At 36.0% G+C, this 20,303-nt stretch overlaps 1 protein-coding gene across 3 annotated transcripts; it reads left to right on the top strand.

Annotated features, from left to right (window-relative positions):
- The first annotated feature begins 422 nt into the window (after positions 1-422).
- Positions 423-19,854, top strand: mtmr14 (myotubularin related protein 14). 3 transcript variants are annotated; one of them, XM_042725760.1, is made up of 20 exons: positions 425-691; positions 855-1,137; positions 2,581-2,729; positions 6,253-6,361; positions 6,790-6,865; positions 9,066-9,126; positions 9,329-9,451; positions 10,242-10,315; positions 10,440-10,510; positions 10,616-10,690; positions 11,125-11,191; positions 11,294-11,379; positions 11,529-11,605; positions 12,306-12,342; positions 12,490-12,560; positions 14,068-14,126; positions 14,508-14,640; positions 14,911-15,105; positions 15,344-15,502; positions 18,265-19,854. In XM_042725760.1, the coding sequence occupies exons 2-20, from the start codon at positions 1,051-1,053 to the stop codon at positions 18,443-18,445; spliced, it is 1,890 nt and encodes a 629-aa protein (XP_042581694.1). In that variant the 5' UTR covers positions 425-691; positions 855-1,050; the 3' UTR covers positions 18,446-19,854. The 3 variants fall into 3 exon arrangements, with proteins under 3 accessions (XP_042581695.1, XP_042581694.1, XP_042581693.1); XM_042725761.1 differs by having other exon boundaries at positions 423-1,137; positions 14,565-14,640; XM_042725759.1 differs by having other exon boundaries at positions 425-1,137.
- The last annotated feature ends 449 nt before the right edge of the window (positions 19,855-20,303 follow it).

Raw genomic sequence — 20,303 nt, 5'->3', positions numbered from 1 at the left:
CGTACTGGTATTAAAATGCAGAGTTTAATGGGTATATTAATTTTCAAAATTCAACAAACACACACACTTGTTATTTGTGCGCGTAACTTGAATCGATCCATGGAATGTGTGGTGGATGCTTTGGCCTACGGAGCGTGTTTCACAGGCTTTTGGCTAATATATTTTTTATTAACCAGATGGCGCTGTTTTCAACACTCGAAGCTTTAAATCTTTTCCCGAAATAGTGAGAGGAAAGCCTCAGTGTTTCACGAGGCTTCATTTGTCCATCACTAAATATATGCCTGTTTCTAATAAACCCTAATGAACCCAGATTTATTTCAATCAATTGCTGAATGTAATAATAATTCAAACCGTTGGGAAAATGCAAAACCAATGCGCTCTCAGCTGAAATGGCAGACCACGCAACTTGACGTCACCTTTCAGGAAGTATTGATCACATGATCACTTCAGTTTCCTGTTTACTTCTGGCCCTGCTTAAAGTTCCTTAGCTATATCAAACACGGATAGATTCCATTGCAACATTACAAACTGCTTTATACATAGCCGATCGTTTTGGCGTTGTAAACAACACTGAATGTTTTGTCTCCAGATCGAAATCAAGTCGATTACAAAACTCAAGGATAAAAAGTCGTGCGGATTTCCTGTGATTGGCGACCGGGTGTTGTGATTTTGTGGGATGCGGTTTTTTGACGTGAGTGCTGGGAAAGAAAAGACACACCGAAACGGGGCTTTCATTATAAATGAGTTACAGAACTCTTTCTTTTTGCTGATTGGGGAAATAATAGCGGCGAGAAGTCTTGAAGTCTTCCTCGTGACATCTAGTACCGCCGGTAAAGGGCTATTTTGATCACCAGGACTGTGGAGGGGAATCATCCCGCCAGGACCCTGAACTCGGGACGCGCCACCCGCTCCGGCCCCGGCGCCTTAAAGCGGGCGGTGAGGAAGAAGCTTGCCCTGAAGGGATGGCCTGGAGGATCCTCTCGGCCCCAGGGTGCTGCGCTATATAGTGAAGGGCGGGTTCGGATCGAGCAGAAGGCGGGTGACGGGTCTATGATGGCTAGCCGGAGCGAGGAGATAACCGATCTGATCTATGTGTTCTCTAAGAGTCAGTACAGAGCGAAGGAGGTCACCCCGTCGGTAAGACTGAAAACATCAAACATCAGTCAGTCCTTTCACATAATTCAAAGCAGGTGTTAAATAGGTCAATGCCATAAGGTGATAAAGTAAAAACAACGTGTAGTTTAAAACACGTGCCAAATTCATATCAACGTAGTCTTTGTATTCATGTTGGTTTAGTGTGATTTTGAAAAAAAAGTTCATACAACTGTCAAATGAATAATACGTAGATAAATAAAATAATAATAATAATACATGAATTAATAAATGACTGTGTCAATGTCATGTGATATAAGTAAAAATGAATAACATTTAATGTAATTACTTCATATTGTTACATAGTAAGGTTTTCATAAGCATTTTTCTTAACAGCAACTGGAAGCAGCTCATATGACCTTAAGGAACTTCCAAAGGGAAATTGATTTAATGAGTCATGAGTCTTTTCTTTCCAAAGTCACACATTAAGTAGAGAAAAAAAAAATGAATACATGTTATTTTCTTTTTTATTATACTTTTTTTTTAAATTAACCTTTAATGCTAATTTCATTGGGGCACACCATCATAGTAGTTAAAACTAACCCACGACCATAAAGACTGATTTATACTTCTCTGTAACCTAAAGTGCACCTCTTCAAAACTATGCCCTGTCTATATAGACCACAGTAATTGTGATTGGTCCACAATTGTGATTTGCTGTAGTAACTAAAAGACCATGCATTGGGGATGCAGAATGTACTTGCTGAATGTAATATAATAGAATCTATATATAATATAAATGCAATATGTATATATAATATAAATGCAAACAGCCATATAAAAGTTATGGTGTAGATCAAATAGTAAAACAGGCTGATTTTCAGGTTCGAACATGCATTGTCCGCATGAGCACCATGGCTCAGTGTTGTGGTTAACATTAGGTGTCGTCTCAGACCTACGTGTGTTTCGAGATGATGAAAGTCCAGGGAAATAATGCAGGTTCTGTCAAAATGACATAACTATTCTCATATTTCACAGGCAGTGGTTGTTGAACTGGTTGCACAGTTAAACTGATTTGTACACTTAAGCACTCATGCAGAGATAAGAATATGGCCAAAATCAGTGTGAATGCATCACAATGGTGTTAACAGATAAATGATAAATGATGGAAATGGGTAATGAAATGAGTGATGATATAAGAAAATGCAAATATACAATACATACAAAAGTACTCAATATCATTTAATTTACCAAACAACTGCAAATTATTTTTGCTGCTGATATGATGATGATTATATTTCAACATCCAAAAAAGTTAATTACTTTAGTTAGGAGTCATATGTCTTTCCTCTTGTTGCTGAAATTAGAGGGTTGAACTTGTTCTTGTTCTACTGATAGCCTTGTGATATTTTTTTGCTTTATGAAAGGGCCTTAAAGCTTTAAAAATGTTATGTATGTATTATGTATACATTTTATATGTATTTTCAGGTAGAGAGAATAGAGAAGCGATATTTGGAGCTGTTTGACCGGGACTACAAGTACAGTATCATCCACAACACCAATGGGGACGTGTGTGGTCACTACCCGCGGAAGATTGTGTTTCTGGAATATGAATCTTCAGATAACAATAAAGAGAGGTAAAAACATTGCTGTCTCTTTTAGTCTACTGAAAAGACACAGTAGTAGGGAAAAGGTCAGTGGGAAGAAGCATTTTATATTTGTGTTTTGCCTTATTTCTCTGAAAAGAGATTCTTGAAAGATACCATGATTTTAATAGTAAAAGAAGAACATCATCAATGTTGCCTAATTCCTGTTTTGCAGTACTGACAATGACATATGCCTTAACAAAAGTCGTATACTTGAATTTTTTTATGTAGTAATTTACCATTCATGCTGTAGTAAATGTGTAACCATTGCATGTTAGTTGAAACATACACCACATATTAACTACATTTTTATAGAAGCGTCCAAGCAGGAGTAACTATGGAAAAAATGGCAGACTGATTAAATTACATCAGTGAGCTCATGTTTTCATTTAAATGCTATGTGCGCCACCCTGTGCCACTACTTATGCATGACAAGTTTCAATATGCTTACACAAAATTAAAAATCTAAAAATAAAAATGTTAATTCCTATAGTTTGTTATATATATAACAATCTTTATTTCTAATATATTTTATGTATGCATTTTTGCTAATATTTATTGATATAAGGTATTTCAGTATTTTTTTTAACACTGTTAAGTTATGTAAGGAAACAACCATAATCAGATAAACATGTTGACATGTACAGCCTGTCAGCACTACTTATATTTTTAAATGATGATTTTAATAATGAAATAATGATTTAAATAATTTTAAATAATGCAATCAGAGCAGCTCTGGTCTCGAAGAACCAAAACAACCATTGAATTCTTACAATTCTTTAAACTATCACCCAGATACCATTTGGAAATTTTTGTAACATCAAATGTGATGAATTTGGGGTGTTCTTGAGAGATAAACTAAAGTTAGATTTGCAATAAACCAGGAACTTGTATCTGAGATTATACAGTTCCATTATAGTAGTGTTCATCAAATGTTAAAACAAAAACATGGAACTTGTAGTTACTCTAACACAAGTAGCCTACCTACTTTGATTCATCACTCTCTACATTGTAATTACCTTTTAATTACTGATATGTGAAATGTTAATCTACTTTGTTTAATGTAACTACATCTGCAGATGAAGGGGTCTTCGGATGCGAAATGCACTTTTACATGTTGTTTGAACATATATGTGTGTTGGTAGTGTGTGTACACAGCCAACCTATAATGATAAAAATCCACCCAGTGGTTTTTAAAATCATTACCCCTTTTTTAAATCGTCGTTCTCAGATGCCTGTCTGTATGACATCACACAGACCCAGGCCCTTCTACAATTGTTGACTGACACTGTATTTTACCTTAGATCCGCCCTGAGTGAGCTGTCATCAGCAGAGTTGCCAAGTCCGCGTTTTGTGAGCTTCCTTTTTTTGTAAAGTTGTGTGAAAAAATCCTGGGTCGCGGGTTGCGTTTTTTTGGCCTCAAAAATTATAAAAAAAATATGGTTGGATATTAGGGAAATCTGACAAGCAACTTTGTTTCTTTATTTATGTTCACTGTATTCTCCAATGCATTGAATGACACTCTGTCTGCTCGCAGTTAATAGCCAACCAGTGCAAAATAAAAGTTCTGCAGCGTAATTTGACAAATGTTCCGCCCCCTCCTCCCCCTCATTGGAGAAAATCAGGTTCAAAAAGAAGGTGCGTGAGGCACATTTATTGGTAATAAATAATTGATAATAAATAATATTGATGATAATAAATCATCAAAAAAAAAATATTGGGCTTGTTTTTAAAGCAGAGGTTCCTTATTTGTCTCGCGGGAGTTGGCAACAGTGGTCATCAGTCCGCCATGTTTCACCGCCAGAGCAGATGTAGACAAGAATGTCTCCTACGCGATTAAGGTGTTTTGTTGTTAAATGTAATAATGAACATAGCAGTCATCATTTACTCCCGACATCTGATACACTGAAGACGTAGTGGATTATGTTTGTTTTTGAAGGGAATGCGCCCCCCCGATCTACCTAAATGCGTTTATCTTCACGTGATCATTCGTGGTCCAGCGTCACCTCCAGAAGGAGTATAAGGTTTTTATTTTTATTTTTTATGAATCTTTGCAAATCGCCTTTCCTAATAATGTGCTAGTTGGCAAGTTTCACAGCTAAATGAGGCTAAAGTAAACAGTCTCTCCGAGAACTGCCTGTCACCCCACAGAAGAGAGGGGCAGGGATAGCAGAGCTCATTAGCATTTAAAGCGGTATGCAACAAAATGGCTTGCTCTGAAAAGAGCTGTTTTTGACAGGGTTAAAAAGGGTGTTGTTTTACACTAGCATTGAGAAATTTTAACCAAAGTATGTTATAGACTATTCATTAAAGGGTTAGTTCACCCAAAAATGAAAATTAGCCTGTATTTTACTCACCCCTTAAAGCATCCTAGGTGTATGTGACTTTATTCTTTCAGAAGAATCCAATTGGAGTTATATTAAAAATTGTCCTGGCCCCTCCAAGCCTTTCAATGGGGGTAAGCGGGTTAGTTGTCAACAGTTCAGAAGACGTGAAATAAATTGCGTGCATCCGTAATAAAACATCCCTCACATGGCTCCGGGGGGTGAATAAAGGCCTTCTGTAGCGAATCCATGCATTTTTGTAAGATAAATATCCATATTTCAAATGTAATAAACACTTTTTTTCTCACTTCCGCTGACTGTCATACGTAGAAGCCGGATGGCGTAATGCAGAGACAAAACAAAACAAAATGCCATTCACGAATTAGAAGCACAAAACGAGGATTTGTAAAGAAAAATGACAGAGGATTTCGATATAAGCCAAGAGGAGACTGGTTTTCTTTTGCTGAAGTAAGGAAACTTTGTTTCCTTTGCTCCTGCATTTCTCAGAGCCGCACACATGACGCATATGTCCTACGTCATCCGCCTGAACGTCTTCTGCGTACCACAGTCAGTGGAAGTGAGAAAAAAGTCTTTATTTCATTAGAAATATGGATATTTATCTTACAAAAATGCATGAATTCACTACAGGAGGCCTTTATTCACCACCCGGAGCCATGTGAAGGGCATTTTATTATGGATGCGTGCACTTTATTTCACGTCTTCTGAACTGTGGACAACCAATACCCGCTTAACCCCAATGAAAGGCTTGGAGGGGCCAGGACAATTTTTAATATAACTCCGATTGGATTCGTCTGAAAGAAGAAATCACCTAGGATGCTTTGAGGGTGAGTAAAACACAGGCTAATTTTCATTTTTGGGCGAACAAACCCTTCAAGACCCTAAAGAATCATATCAACTTGTGGAAAATGGGCATTTGATGACCCCTTTAAGAACGTTGTGGAAAGACTGCATGGTTTTGTAACAACAGGCTAATATCTGTGAAAGAAATCTGAAGACATACCTTTTTGTTATAATGTTGAAATTGTACCTGTTTTTCTTATGACTACTTCTGTTAAATGGCCATGTGGGCAAAGTTCTTGGCTGATTGTATATTGATATATTGCTCTGTCAACAGTGTATTGTCAAAAAATTTAAAAGGTTTTTTTTTCTTCTTCTTCATCTTTGTTCAGCTTTGAGAGTACATTGCAGATCAGTAGGTTGCAGGATCTGGTGAACCGCAGTAAGATGGCTCGCTGTAGAGGGAGATTTGTCTGTCCAGTCATCCTCTACAATGGAAAGGTAACTATCTTTCCATAATCAAATGGGAAGATTTTCAGTGCACAATTGGCCTAGTATGGCATAGTAGATTTTTTGGACCACCAGATGATTTCTGTTGCTGTTTTATTTATTTCTTTTTTGTAATAGACTGCTATGTTATAGTTGTAGGACATGGCCCTGTTAGACATTTGGATATACTGATAGTAGACAAATCATAGTGTCAATAACAGATTTAATTTTTTCTTGTGAAATCTGGCTGTCGGGATCTTTAGTACCAAAATTTTTAGTTCTGGACTGTCAGCCTTTAACTTTGAAGGTTGGTATAATTTACTAGGAGCTACTAACAAGCTTCCAGACTCCTCTTCAGTTTGCTTTATCAGGGGTCCGTGTTCCTGTTTTTGTTCAAGCGACCTTAAACTGTTTTTTTTTTTTTTACTCTTTTATTGTAGCATGTGTGTCGATCATCCACACTAGCAGGTTGGGGCGAACTTTATGGACGCACTGGATACAACTACATTTTTTCAGGTACACACTCACAGTTAGCTACTACAAGCTATATCAGCATCAAAATGATGTCAAAAGTTGACGAACATTAACTTGATACAGCATGCTGCAAGATGCTGTAAATACAAAGAAGTTTTGTGCAACTGGCAAAGATATTTCCCCAACAGTGAAAGCTGTTCATACTCTCCATGTCACCACTGAGATTTGTACATGACATTTAACTCAAGTCACTTTGTATTGTAAATATGGAAGCTCTCTTGAACATTGCAGACTAAAGTGGATCAAATAAAAACTGCTTAATGGTTCTTGATAGATTATATATTGTTTTCTTTACAAATAGAGAAAAAATGTTGGTGGATTGGTTGCTTATTGGAAATGTTCCCTTACATGCACCCATATGCTAGAATATGAATGAGGACAATTGCCTATAATGGAGTATAACCTTTCCCCCTAAACTCTTGTCATTTGATTACCCATAGAACTCCTGTCAACATTTACACCCATTTGTAAATACGTTAACAAATAAGTTTGTTATTCACATGTCAGTGGGCTGTTTGTGATGGTCCTGATGTCCTTAAAACTCATTTGGGCAGTCAGTTAAAGCCATTGATCCACCACTGGTGAACAAGATAGAGTTATAGATTTGTGGATTTATGTAAGCATCGAGTCCAAAAGACATTCATGGTCAATGACAATAAATCTGTTTTCTCATATAAATTCAAACAAGAATAGTATTGTGTTAAACTTGTTCCATCCTCCTCCTTTATTATCTCGATTGCCTAGATGAATGGCTGTAACAATCACACTTCAGATTATGAGACGATAATATCAAACATACTTGAAAATATTGCAGTGTTTGTGACATAGGCTCAGATGTAGTCACTGAACCAGTTTAAACACCTGCTTGGCTGTGGTCTGGGCTTTTTGTCACAGACCTCAAATATCTGTCCCTGACAGCAAAACCCAAATAAAAATGATGCAGTAAAGGCACAATTTCAGTCACTTAATCTGAACTTATAAAATATTACAAAGATAAAGACTCTTATGTATAGACATTAGAACAAAGTGTGTCCAATCTTGCTTGTGAAGGGCCAGCATCCTGCAAAGTTTAGCTCCAACTTCCCACAACAAACCTGTCTGATAGTTTAGAGACTAGTCTAAAGACTTTAAATAGCTGGTTCAAGTGTATTAAATTAGGGTTTGAGCTAAACTCTGCTGGATGGTGGCCCTCCAGGAGCAGGATTGGACACCCCTGCATTACAAGATAGATTTTCAGATTGTATTGCTCATTGACTTATAGGTAAGCCCCGCCCCCCTTAGTTACTGTTGGTCCCTCGGACAGACAAACGGAGTTGCTCACTATCTCACAATGACAGCTGTCAGTCTGAAAACCTTGTCCCACTATGTTTTTGCACAGTTTTGGACACAGAAGGGCCACCATTAAAGTGGGAATTAAATATTCCATGGAGAAATATACAAAAGATTTTAAAATAAATATGGTGAGTAACTCAAAGCGAGGGATTACAGATCACAATGCAAGCAGGGGAAGTCTCTTATTACGGTCGTCACGATCGCAGATGACTACATGCAGGATCAACACTGTTCATGTATCGCAGAGTACAATTAAATTAATGTACATTTAATATGGAGAGACACTGAAATGTAGACATCCGTTTATGTGTTTTTGACTTACACTGTACATGTTCTCTATTTAGGTTTGTTATAGCATTGACTCACTAACTTTAATGTTAGCTGGCTTTAGCCAGAGATACCTTGCTGAAATGCTAGATGACATTAACGTTCTGCTTTTGAGCAGATCAAAATTGTAACTTAATGAGAGTACCACATGCACATCGTTGTACATTTTCGTAAAATAAATACCATCAAACCGATGAAAGCTTCGGTTCTTCCAATGTTTCTCGATGGCGCTGAAACCTAAAGATGTCCGAGTTCCGCTCCCCGTGCAACTGATACTCGACTGCCATTGGCTCATCTGCGATCGAGGGGAGGGGCTTACCGATAGGTCAATTGGTACAACTACATGTATTGATTAATACCTTGAAGAGATTATTGTAACATTTCAAACATGGTCTGACCTTCTCAAGCTACAGTCATTCACTCAAGAGAGTCATTCAAGAGAGCTTAAACTGTGGGGCAGTGTAGAGGAAGCTGTGGACATTACTTTTTGGATTGCATTAGGTTTAATCTCAAACTATTGCAGGGGGTTCAGATGACACCTTTGGTGATGCTGAAGAGGTTCTGGAGGATGACTGTGCAGTTCGGTAAGATAAGCTGGCAAGGAACACAATCTTACAAGGAGCCAAATGTTTCAATTATATAGACAGTTTTAGACATAGATCAGTAGTTTAACAATGGTTCTGGCTTGCTCCTTTGAATTGTGGCATAACTGATTTTGTGTGCGTTTTGTAAGAAAATATTTGTCTTCTAATCATCTTGTTCTGGTCTTTCTTTGTCACTCTACAGGAATAATGATTCACAGTTGTTTGATAAGGTTAGGGGCTCTGACATTAAGCTGTTGAAGTATTTGTCTGTACGCTACATCTGTGACCTCATGGTAGAGAATAAGAAGGTCAAGTTTGGCCTCAAGTGAGTGAACTTTGTTACATTAATGTTTGAATCCTTTTTTTTTTTTTTTTTTTAATTTTAGTTAATGTTGTGTCATAAATAATGTAAACCAAAACCAAAGTCATTATCAGGATCCAAGATCGGACAGTTTTTATTTTTTATTCTAAATTTATCCTACATTTTGTGCCAAAATGGTTACATATAAACATACAAAATAAGCATTGTGTTTCCCCACATTAGGATGATAAGTATTATAGAAGAGACATTATAGATAATACACAAAACAAAAAGCTTGTAAAATGAAGAATGTTCTACAGGAACGCACATTCATGCCACTGAACATAGTAACATGTTACTGTCATTTATTTTCTTGTAAATGTACCGGTATGTGAAACTTCTTATAAAATATAATTTCTACCATAAATTTGATGTGCACCTTTTTCATTTTGGCTCCATTTTTTTAATATACATACATGTGCGCTCACTCATTGAAGTCTTTAAAAATTATCAACAGTGGCTGGTTCTCAGATTTTGGACAACTTTTTATCATACTGCAGTTTATTCTGTGGCCTTTTTTTTTTTTTTTTGTGGCCAGTTTATTCTGTGGCCTTCTGTGGCCATTTTTCAAATCCGTCTTCATACTAACATGTTTTAAACTACATTGCATGAGTTAATTTTGGACCCTGGCCACTGTATTCATTATGACGTGGCTGTGTGTTGACTTATATTTTGTTCATATGTCTGTGAGACAATGATTTCTCTTCCTTCCTCTGATCACTTACTCTCTTTACAATTTTGTGTTTGTCTCCAGTGTGACTTCCTCAGAAAAGGTGGACAAGGCCCAACGCTATGCTGACTTCACCCTACTCTCTGTGCCTTATCCAGGTATAGATCTTCTTTATGCTGATATCATTTTAAAAAAACAATTTCTCTTCTGTTCTACTTATTCAATGGCAATAATCATTACATTGTAGCTGTAATATTAATTGTTTTGGGTGCTTGTTTTCAGGATGTGAATTCTTCAGGGAATATAAAGACAGAGATTACACCGCAGAAGGGCTTGTCTTCAACTGGAATCAGGTCTATACACAAACGCAGAAAAAAATTGCTTTATTAGAAGTTCAACAGAAACTGTTTCTGTAAGTACAGTTGTTCTTTGGCTGACCATCACTTCTGTGTGTATAGGACTATGTGGATGCTCCTCTGACAATCCCTGCTTGTTTTACAAAAAACCTTAACATCAACTGGAGTGAATATCAGGTACTCAAAGTCTCTCATACATTTTCTTGACTGTCTTTTAGATAGACAGGAATTGATTGGGTTTAAGGAAATGGGACAAGCTGGATCTAAACTCTGATTGCCTTCACATTCAAAAAATGTTGAAGCAGACTACTCTACCTGCAAAATGTCTTTTTAGACAATTTGATATTAAATTTGTAGCATTTTTGTCAAACAGTTAAGTAATCAATGTCAAGGCACAAACCTCACTGATGTATTCTTGGAGTGAGAGTACTACACTGACCAGTAGTTTTGGCTTTCTTCAATTTAATTGAAGAATAAAATGAAACATAGTTCACTTGATGGTTCTGACAAAGGTTAATAACGAATGCTGGATGCACTGATCCACAGACTTGAATTATGTGTATATACATTTATGATTTTGAATTTGGTAATTTTTGTCTTCATCTTTTTAGTCATGGGACCTGGTGCAGCAGACTCAGAACTATCTGAAACTGCTTCTACATATCATCAACTCTGATGGTAAATTACTGCTCTTTTACACACGTCTGCACCAAACTGTAGAACATGTTTCACTAGTCTGTTTAGTTCTGGATAACTTTTTGGAGTGTTGTGGTTTTGCAGATGAGAACGGTTTACTGGTGCACTGTATATCAGGCTGGGACAGGACACCTCTCTTCGTATCTCTGCTCAGACTTTCTTTGTGGGCGGCAAGTATTAATTCCTCTGTTTCTCATTACACACGTCCTCCTTTTATTTCTTTATTCACTCCACCTTGCTAAATATCCTAATTTCTTCTCCCACCCCTCTTTCCTTTCTGTACCTTTCTTTGTGTTGAATTCATTTTGAATTTTTATAGGATGGTGCCATTCATGCCAGTCTGGAGCCGTCTGAGATCCTTTACCTGACTATCGCATATGACTGGTTTCTTTTTGGGTTAGTCTCATTCCTGTTTCATTTACACATTAATGTCTAGGAATGTACCAATATTAAACGTTTGGCACATAACAATTAGATGATATATATTTTCATGACATGCTAGATATTAAAAATGATTTTCTCTAAAAAAATATACATATATTTATAATATATATAAAATAAATCACACATGGTAACATTTCAAAGTAACATTACTAAGTTACTGAACTTAACTCATTTTATGCATGTACAAATTGGCTCTACTATTATTGAATGCACACAATCAACTCTGCAAGGAGTTCTGATGTACCTTAAGCATTCATGAACATTCTCATTCATCTCTTGGCACTTATTTGACTGGCACATGAAGCCCAAAAAGTATGTGACCTGCAGTGTGCCACGGGACTTTGTAAATGAAATTATAGCTTTAGATTAATTTTTATTGATTTGAGCCCCTTGACTAATTTCTGCGATTTTTTTTAAAAGCAGTTTTTAAGTTATAAGCGATAAGCACAAAACATATCTGTTATTAACATTAGTTGAGACTTTCAATTTTTGTTTTATAACATAAATATACATATATTTGCTAAAGGTAGTCTGAAGGGCAAACAAAGAAAAATGTCTGGAGAAAGTGATGTTTGATCTGCCATCATTAGATATGCAACAACAAAAAAGAATATTCTAGTTCTCAGTTTTAAATTTTTTCCCTTGTCTATAGTCACATGCTGCCTGATCGGCTCTCTAAGGGGGAGGAGGTGAGACTTCACATATTTAATATCGAATGGAGTACAATTAACGTGATTTAGATTGTTTAGTGTGCACCTCCCAGACAGATTGTTCTTGTTTACGTGCATGTGTCAGTTATATAAAATCAATTTGATTTTTGATATTCTCTCTCCTAGATTTTCTTTTTCTGCTTCAATTTTCTGAAGCATATTGTTTGTGACACATTTTCAGTCATAAAAAAACAAAGGTAAGTTATCTGACTTCAGATTTTAAAGACAAGAATAATCTTTGTGTCTCATGAGTATGTGTAGAATAATTTGATAGCTTTTAAGCCTCTTTCTGTTATATTATTTTTTCAGTTTCTCTGTGTGTTTAAATTGCTGGTAAACATTGGCCTGTCCTGTTTTGGTGTTGGTTGGTTTTAAGGGTGTGATTTTTATTTTGTATTTTTTTTTTATATATGGTGCAATAACCAATCATTTTAGCACAGGTCAGATCTCATCTCGATTTTAATGAGTTGGAGAATTTTAAGAAATATGAAGTACTATTTTTTTTCTCATAATTTACAAATTTTATCTAAATTTATAAGACTGGTCTCTTCTTATTCCTTGATGTATATGGAAGTTTGGCCATAATAACCTGCAGCCATTTTTAATTTTGCATTAAATTCTATATTTTACAGAGCCATTTGTTGACTTGTTTGTTTTATGTACTGCAGAAGGACCTTTTCCTCAAGAGCCAGTGGTGTCGGTTAAACCTTCTAAAAAAAAAATAACTATTTAAAATTTCATGAAGTACTTTTGCCAACTGTTTCTAGTTGTTTTTGTTTTTTTAAATCTTAACAAAATCATTGCAAATATACTTTTAAATCTCTAGATCAGTATTTGAAAATGTGGCAATAAAGCATTTTGTCCTGGAACTTTTCAAGTGTTTGTCACAGACTCAAGAGCTTTATATTTTTTGGAATTACTGGCTTTTGTTAATGTATGTCTCGATTATAAGCCTTCTCACCCCAAACAACTTTACTTTGACAGAAATGTTTCCTGAGGCAATCAGGTCATTTTTACAAACTAGTCCTTGGATTTTTGCAAAAATTGAAAAAAAAAGTTGCTGAGTTCAAACGCAAGAAGATTATTTGGTGTCCATAGGTCAATAATTATCAAATACATGTTGAACTTTGAATTCGGTGTCTTCTACTGGACCATAAGTCATTATAAGCATGGCCTAATAACCCCAAACATCTAAAACGTGAACAAAATATTCAGTTTTTACAAAATTTATTATGTGAGATTTGCACCAGCTTGATGTTGACAAAGGGCTTATTTTTCCTCTCTATCTGTCTGTACCTCCAAATCAAATTGCTGTATGGATTTCTGTGATAATTTTTTTACCATTTTAGATTTGATAAATTAAAATCAAATTCCTCACAGATCATTTAGATAATTGGAGTGAAATTTTGTATGCATTATCTAGAGTCAAACACAGTTTTTGATTCATCAAATTGTTTAACAGAAACAAATTCCAATTAATTTATTTTCATTAATTTTTTTAAATTTCATTAAATTCCACACATAGGGCAGGCTGGAAGTTCAACATCTTCATAGGTTCTGTGATGGTTTCAGAGAGAAAAATCTGATATGTAAAATTTGTTGCCATGTATTCTGTTCTGCTAATTTTCTCAGTGACCCAGATATTTGCAGCCTGTGACTGTATTGATGTCTGTTTGTTTTTTCTTTTTTGTTTTACTGTAACAGAAGAAAAAATTCTCAATTCAAAGATGCTGACTTCACAGTCGATGACCTCTGCCAGTTAAGTAAGTTTTATTTTCTAAATTTCTGCAATTTTTCAGAATTGACTTTAAAATGAGTGATTCAGTGATTATTCTGACTACAGTAGTCAACCAGCAGATTCACAAAACTTTATGCTAATGATTATAGGATCTTACAAGTTATACAAAACCAACTGAATGTGATCCATCTGTTTGTGGTTGGCCTGCAGGAAGTTAGAGTTTTTAAATAGACTACAGATTTTACATGCCCATACTGTTTCTTTCTTTCTGCATTTCTGCATTTCTTTGTTTCTGCATTTCTTTCTTGCTTTCTTTCTGCATTTCTTTCTTTCTTTCTTTTTTTTCTTTCTTTCTTTCTGTCTTCCTCTCTCTCTCTATCTCTCTCTCTCTCTCTCTGTCTCTCAGAGCCAAGAGATCGGGGTAGTGTGACAAGTTTGAGCAGTGATTTCTCTCTTATCACAGAAGAGACATCTGCTCCATCCAGTCTACTTGCAGAAGCTACAGACCCGATTACCACTGGACCTCAGGCTCCTAATGGGTTAGGCTTACAAAATAAAAATTAAACAAGCACCTTTAATTGCACCTTATTAGTATGAATGCACTTGCCTGCCTGTTACTGGCAGGATCAGTCAGGTGGGCAGATGGAGATTGTGGTTACACATGGATCTCGTGCACACTGGCCAGTCATACGATATATGGACCTGCCATAGAAAGTGGTCTTGTCATTATTTTCAGTTTCTTGTTCACATTTTTTTGACTTCACAGTAGCTGTTTTAAATGATGTTAACGTATTTAGTGTTTATCACAGGAGGAAAGGCATGCCATTGTCTTCTCATCCTGGGCATTGGAACCGACCGATCACTTCAGAGGAAAGAACACCTAATGTAATGACTGAGGCCAGTCCTCTGGGGTCCTTTAAGTCCTCAAGCTCTTCCTCATCCAACCATTCAGATCAAAATGTTTTACGGACAGGAAGCACCCCGTTAGCTGTACCAGGAAGGAGGTGAGTACTTTCAGAGTGCTTATTGATCATGTTTGTGTAGTGTGCATGATACTATATACTTGGGTTGACATTTGTCAACAAATACACACTTCACTTATAATGTTCAATAAAGATGAACCAGAGCTTGCTATTATACTAAAGCCTAAATTTTGTTATTGGACCAACCCAGTTGGTCTCTATTCATATTTTTTCTTGCTCTATTCATCTTTTTAATATTTTGTGTCTCTCTGAATCTCAGGCCAGTGGTGGAATATGCTCGGTCAGGCTCCTCGCTGTCCACAGATTATGGCAGTTGGCAGATTGTGTCAGGATGTGGGAGCATCCATGATCTTCCTCCAGTGCCCTCAGAGTCTCCTCTTCCATTCAGCTTCCAGGACGAGGGTCCCAGCGGACGAATGTGAGTCTCATACACACTCCAACCCCACCTGAACTCATTCACTGTATTCTTGTTGTATTCTTGTAATTTGACAATAAAACTGAGATTGAATGAGTAATAGTTTACATGATTAGTCAAGATTATAACAATAGGAATAGGCTTCATTCCCAGGAATAGGCACCTGCTTCATCATTGCAACATGTAAAGAATTTTGTTAAATCCAAAACCTAAGAGACCAAAAATTCTTGTTCTTTTGGCACATCAGCACCATGCTATTATTAGTATTCACACATGTCAGTCATTTTGTACAAAACTTAATTTATTCCGGAGAAAGAACCAGACATTCCAAAAATTGAATGAATTTGAGTTTACTTTCTTTACAACTTTTTTCTTATAATATTATTATCTGATTTTTGAAATATTACTTTTTTAAATTTAATATGATATTGTTAGGTGTACAGATATGTGAGTTTTTTTTTTAATGTGTGTATATATATATATATATATACATATATATATATATATATATATATATATATATACATATACACACACACACACACACACACACACACACACACACACACACACACACACACACACACACACACTCTTATTTTTTGCATGTTTGTCACACTTTAATGTTTCAGATCATCAAACAAATTTAAATATTAGTCAAAGATAACACAAGTGAACACAACATGCAGTTTTTAAATGAAGGTTTTTATTATTAAGGGAAAACAAAATCCAAAGCTACATGCTCACTTTTTCGTGAGTCGGGCCCAACAATTTTTCACACCACTGTGTGTGTGTGTGTGTGTGTATATATATATATATATATATATATATATATATATATATATATATATATATATATATATATATATATATATATATATACACACACACACAAAAACCCGATTCCAAAAAAGTTGGGACACTGAACTAATTGTGAGTAAAAAAAGGATTGGAATAATTTACAAATCTCATAAACTTATATTTTATTCACAATAGAATACAGATAACATATCAAATGTTGAAAGTGAGACATTTTGAAATGTCATGCCAAATATTGGCTCATTTTGGATTTCATGAGAGATACACATTCCAAAAAAGTTGGGACAGGTAGCAATAAGAGGCCGGAAAAGTTAAATGTACATATAAGAAACAGCTGGAGGACCAATTTGCAACTTATTAGGTCAATTGGCAACATGATTGGGTATAAAAAGAGCCCTGTCAGAGTGGCAGTGTCTCTCAGAAGTCAAGATGGGCAGAGGATCACCAATTCCCCCAATGCTGTGGCGAAAAACAGTGGAGCAATATCAGAAAGGAGTTTCTCAGAAAAATTGCAAAGAGTTTGAAGTTATCATCATCTACAGTGCATAATATCATCCAAAGATTCAGAGAATCTGGAACAATCTCTGTGCGTAAGGGTCAAGGCCGGAAAACCATACTGGATGCCCGTGATCTTCGAGCCCTTAGACGGCACTGTATCACATACAATGCTACTGTAATGGAAATCACAACATGGGCTCAGGAATACTTCCAGAAATCATTGTCGGTGAACAAAATTCACCGTGCCATTCGCCGTTGCCGACTAAAACTCTATAGTATAAAAAAGAAGCCATATCTAAACATGATCCAGAAGCGCAGGCATTTTCTCTGGGCCAAGGCTCATTTAAAATGGACTGTGGCAAAGTGGAAAACTGTTCCGTGGTCAGACAAATCAAAATTTAAAGTTCTTTTTGGAAAACTGGGACGCCATGTCATCCGGACTAAAGAGGACAAGGACAACCCAAGTTGTTATCAGCGCTCAGTTCAGAAGCCTGCATTTCTGATGGTATGGGGTTGCATGAGTGCGTGTGGCATGGGCAGCTTACACATCTGGAAAGGCACCATCAATGCTGAAAGGTATATCCAAGTTCTAGAACAACATGCTCCCATCCAGACGTCGTCTCTTTCAGGGAAGACCTTGCATTTTCCAACATGACAATGCCAGACCACATACTGCATCAATTACAACATCATGGCTGCGTAGAAGAAGTATCCGTTTACTGAAATGGCCAGCCTGCAGTCCAGATCTTTCACCCAAAGAAAACATATATCTCATCAAAAATATAAACATAATAAAAAAAAGAAATAAAAAACTTCAACAACTAGAAGCCTGTATTAGACAAGAATGGGACAACAATCCTATTCCTAAACTTGAGCAACTTGTCTCCTCAGTCCCCAGACATTTGCAGACTGTAATAAAAAGAAGAGGGGATGCTACACAGTGGTAAACATGGCCTTGTCCCAACTTTTTTGAGATGTGTTGATGCCATGTAATTTAAAATCAACATATTTTTCCCTTAAAATTATACATTTTCTCAGTTTAAACATTTGATATGTCATGTATGTTGTATTCTGAATAAAATATTGAAATTTGAAACTTCCTCATCATTGCATTCTGTTTTTATTCACAATTTGTACAGTGTCCCAACTTTTTTGGAGTCGGGTTTGTATATATATATATTTATATAGTGTTTGAGGAAGGCACAAAAAATTGGTGATTTAAGTGAACGGAGAGAACGGATGATGATACACTGGGCAATTTTTTTGGAAATGTTGCCGTCAACGGACAACCAGGTGAGAAACATGACCAATCTAAAGTATTTAGATTGAAATTTGTTACCCATTCTCAATGGAAAAGTGTCCAAGGAACATTTGTTAAAAAAGCTGCCCCGTGAATCATTTATCGTCTAAGGCGATAAATGCATTTTTTTTTTTTCTTTTCTGTGTAGGTGCACATTTGTACCTGAAAGGCAAGTGAGGTTGGAGGCAGTGAGGGAGCTGTTCCTTGCAGCTTACAGCTCTACAGTGGGACTCAAGTCATCGGCTTCAAGCCCTTCTGGTGCCATCTCAGGCCTCCTGGAGCAGTTTGCCCGTGGGGTCGGCCTTCGTGGCACTAATGCCATTATCTGAGTCTTCCATTGTTGTGCCCATAAATTTCACTCAACTTACACACCCTCAGGACTTTTCATGTCATCTTTTTTGTCTCCTCTGCATCTTGATGTGGCACCATATCTACCACATCAGGAGTACCTAATTTATTGGTGAAACTGTACAGTGTATTCTTTCATACCCTCTTCCATGTGTTAGCCTCCAGCAGCTCCTCTCTTCTCACCCTTATTCTCTGCTCTCACTTATTCCAGTGCAATCCTCTAACTGCAGAAAGGAAAAGTGCCAAATCTAAATACAGGGCTACATTAAACTGACTTTTTTTTCTTTTACTTTTTGTTCTCTACAGACCAAATAATACCATACGTCCATTTGTTTTCTAATTTAGATTTTAATTTGAGCTATTTATCGTCTTACTTTTTTTGCGTGTTGCACATTTGTACTGTAATAGGGAAAAATAGAGAGTGGCAGAAAAGGGAAAATTATCTCATTATCTCAAAAATAAAAAAATGCTTAAAATTATATTTCTTGGGACAAAAAGGTCATTGTAATTGAGAAAGAATGATTTATTCGCCCTTTTTAATGGCTTGTTTTATTTTAGTTGCTGACTGTCTTGTACACTTAAAAGACATTTCTCTAAAGACAGTCAGTTGTTTAGTGGTAGTTTTAGAAATGGCAACAGTTTGGGCAGTGGTAATGTAAGACAACATCAGTGTTCTTTTAATTAACACCTTTTTGAATCATTTAATAAGTTATGAATTTAATTAATTTTTGTTGTCTCTTGATTATTTTTTAACTGTATCATTCAAGTACACAAAATTGTAAAGATAAATTTAATCAAGAGCTCCTCTATACAGAGCAGCAGTTCATGTCCTGCACTCACTTTTTCTTAAATCGTTCTTCTTATTAGACAACGTTTTTTTCTTGTGAATGATTTGGGGTAAATGCCTCAAAATAACTGATTTGCCTTGGCAGCAGATATTGATGAATGGCTTTAAGATTGTACTTGAATTCAAGGATTGAAAACACGGAATTTGTAGTATTTTGGATATAAAACCATGGTGGCCTCTTTACCTCAGGGCCTTTTATTGTGCCTTTTGTTCTTATGGAGATACGATTCTGTTTTCATGCACAGCTGTATTATCTTGCTTTTAGATTTAAAACATGCCTTGATATGTATCTGTTTCTCTTTTTGTTCGTTTATAACAGAAACAACATCCTTGTGTACTGTAGCAGCTTCTTGTGTTGGGCAAAATTCAGACTTAAATTGTTGAAGACTATACGAACTCCTTGTCAAATCATGTGTGATTTTTGGAATGAATTACAGTCAAGCACAACAGATCTGTTACAAGTACATGTAATAGGTTGTAACATCCCTGTGATTATTTTACAAAAGTGGTTGAAAGATATAATTAAACATCCTTACAATTAAACTGCCTATAACTCGTTTATACAGTAGGTAGCACTATTATCAAGTTGATAATTGCATGGTACAGTTACATGCAAAGTTTCATATTCCAATGCATTGCTTTACATGCAAAACATCTTGTCGTGAAATTGTTAGTGTTATGTGAGAACAGTTAAAACAACAACAACAAAAAACTATAAGTTACTTATAGTTAGTAAAATGTCTAAAGTGGACTATCAAAATAAAGTGTAACCAAATAAAATTCAAAAACATCTGGTAACCACATACCTTATGTTTGGTATTTAACAGAAAACCCATTCAAAAACCCTACTCAAGACAGCAAAAGTGAAAAAAAGTCCATTGCTTGGTGTTAGGGCTAATTCCTGCAGCACTCCATAGGTGATGAGGGGTGGTATCATATTTATCCCTTTTGATAATTTCCAGTGTCCTGCTTTAACATCTAGTCATTAAAAA

This window comes from Cyprinus carpio, chromosome B6 (assembly GCF_018340385.1).
Source record: "Cyprinus carpio isolate SPL01 chromosome B6, ASM1834038v1, whole genome shotgun sequence".
Taxonomy (NCBI): Eukaryota; Metazoa; Chordata; class Actinopteri; order Cypriniformes; family Cyprinidae; genus Cyprinus; species Cyprinus carpio.
This window is presented reverse-complemented; position numbering and strand designations above follow the sequence as displayed.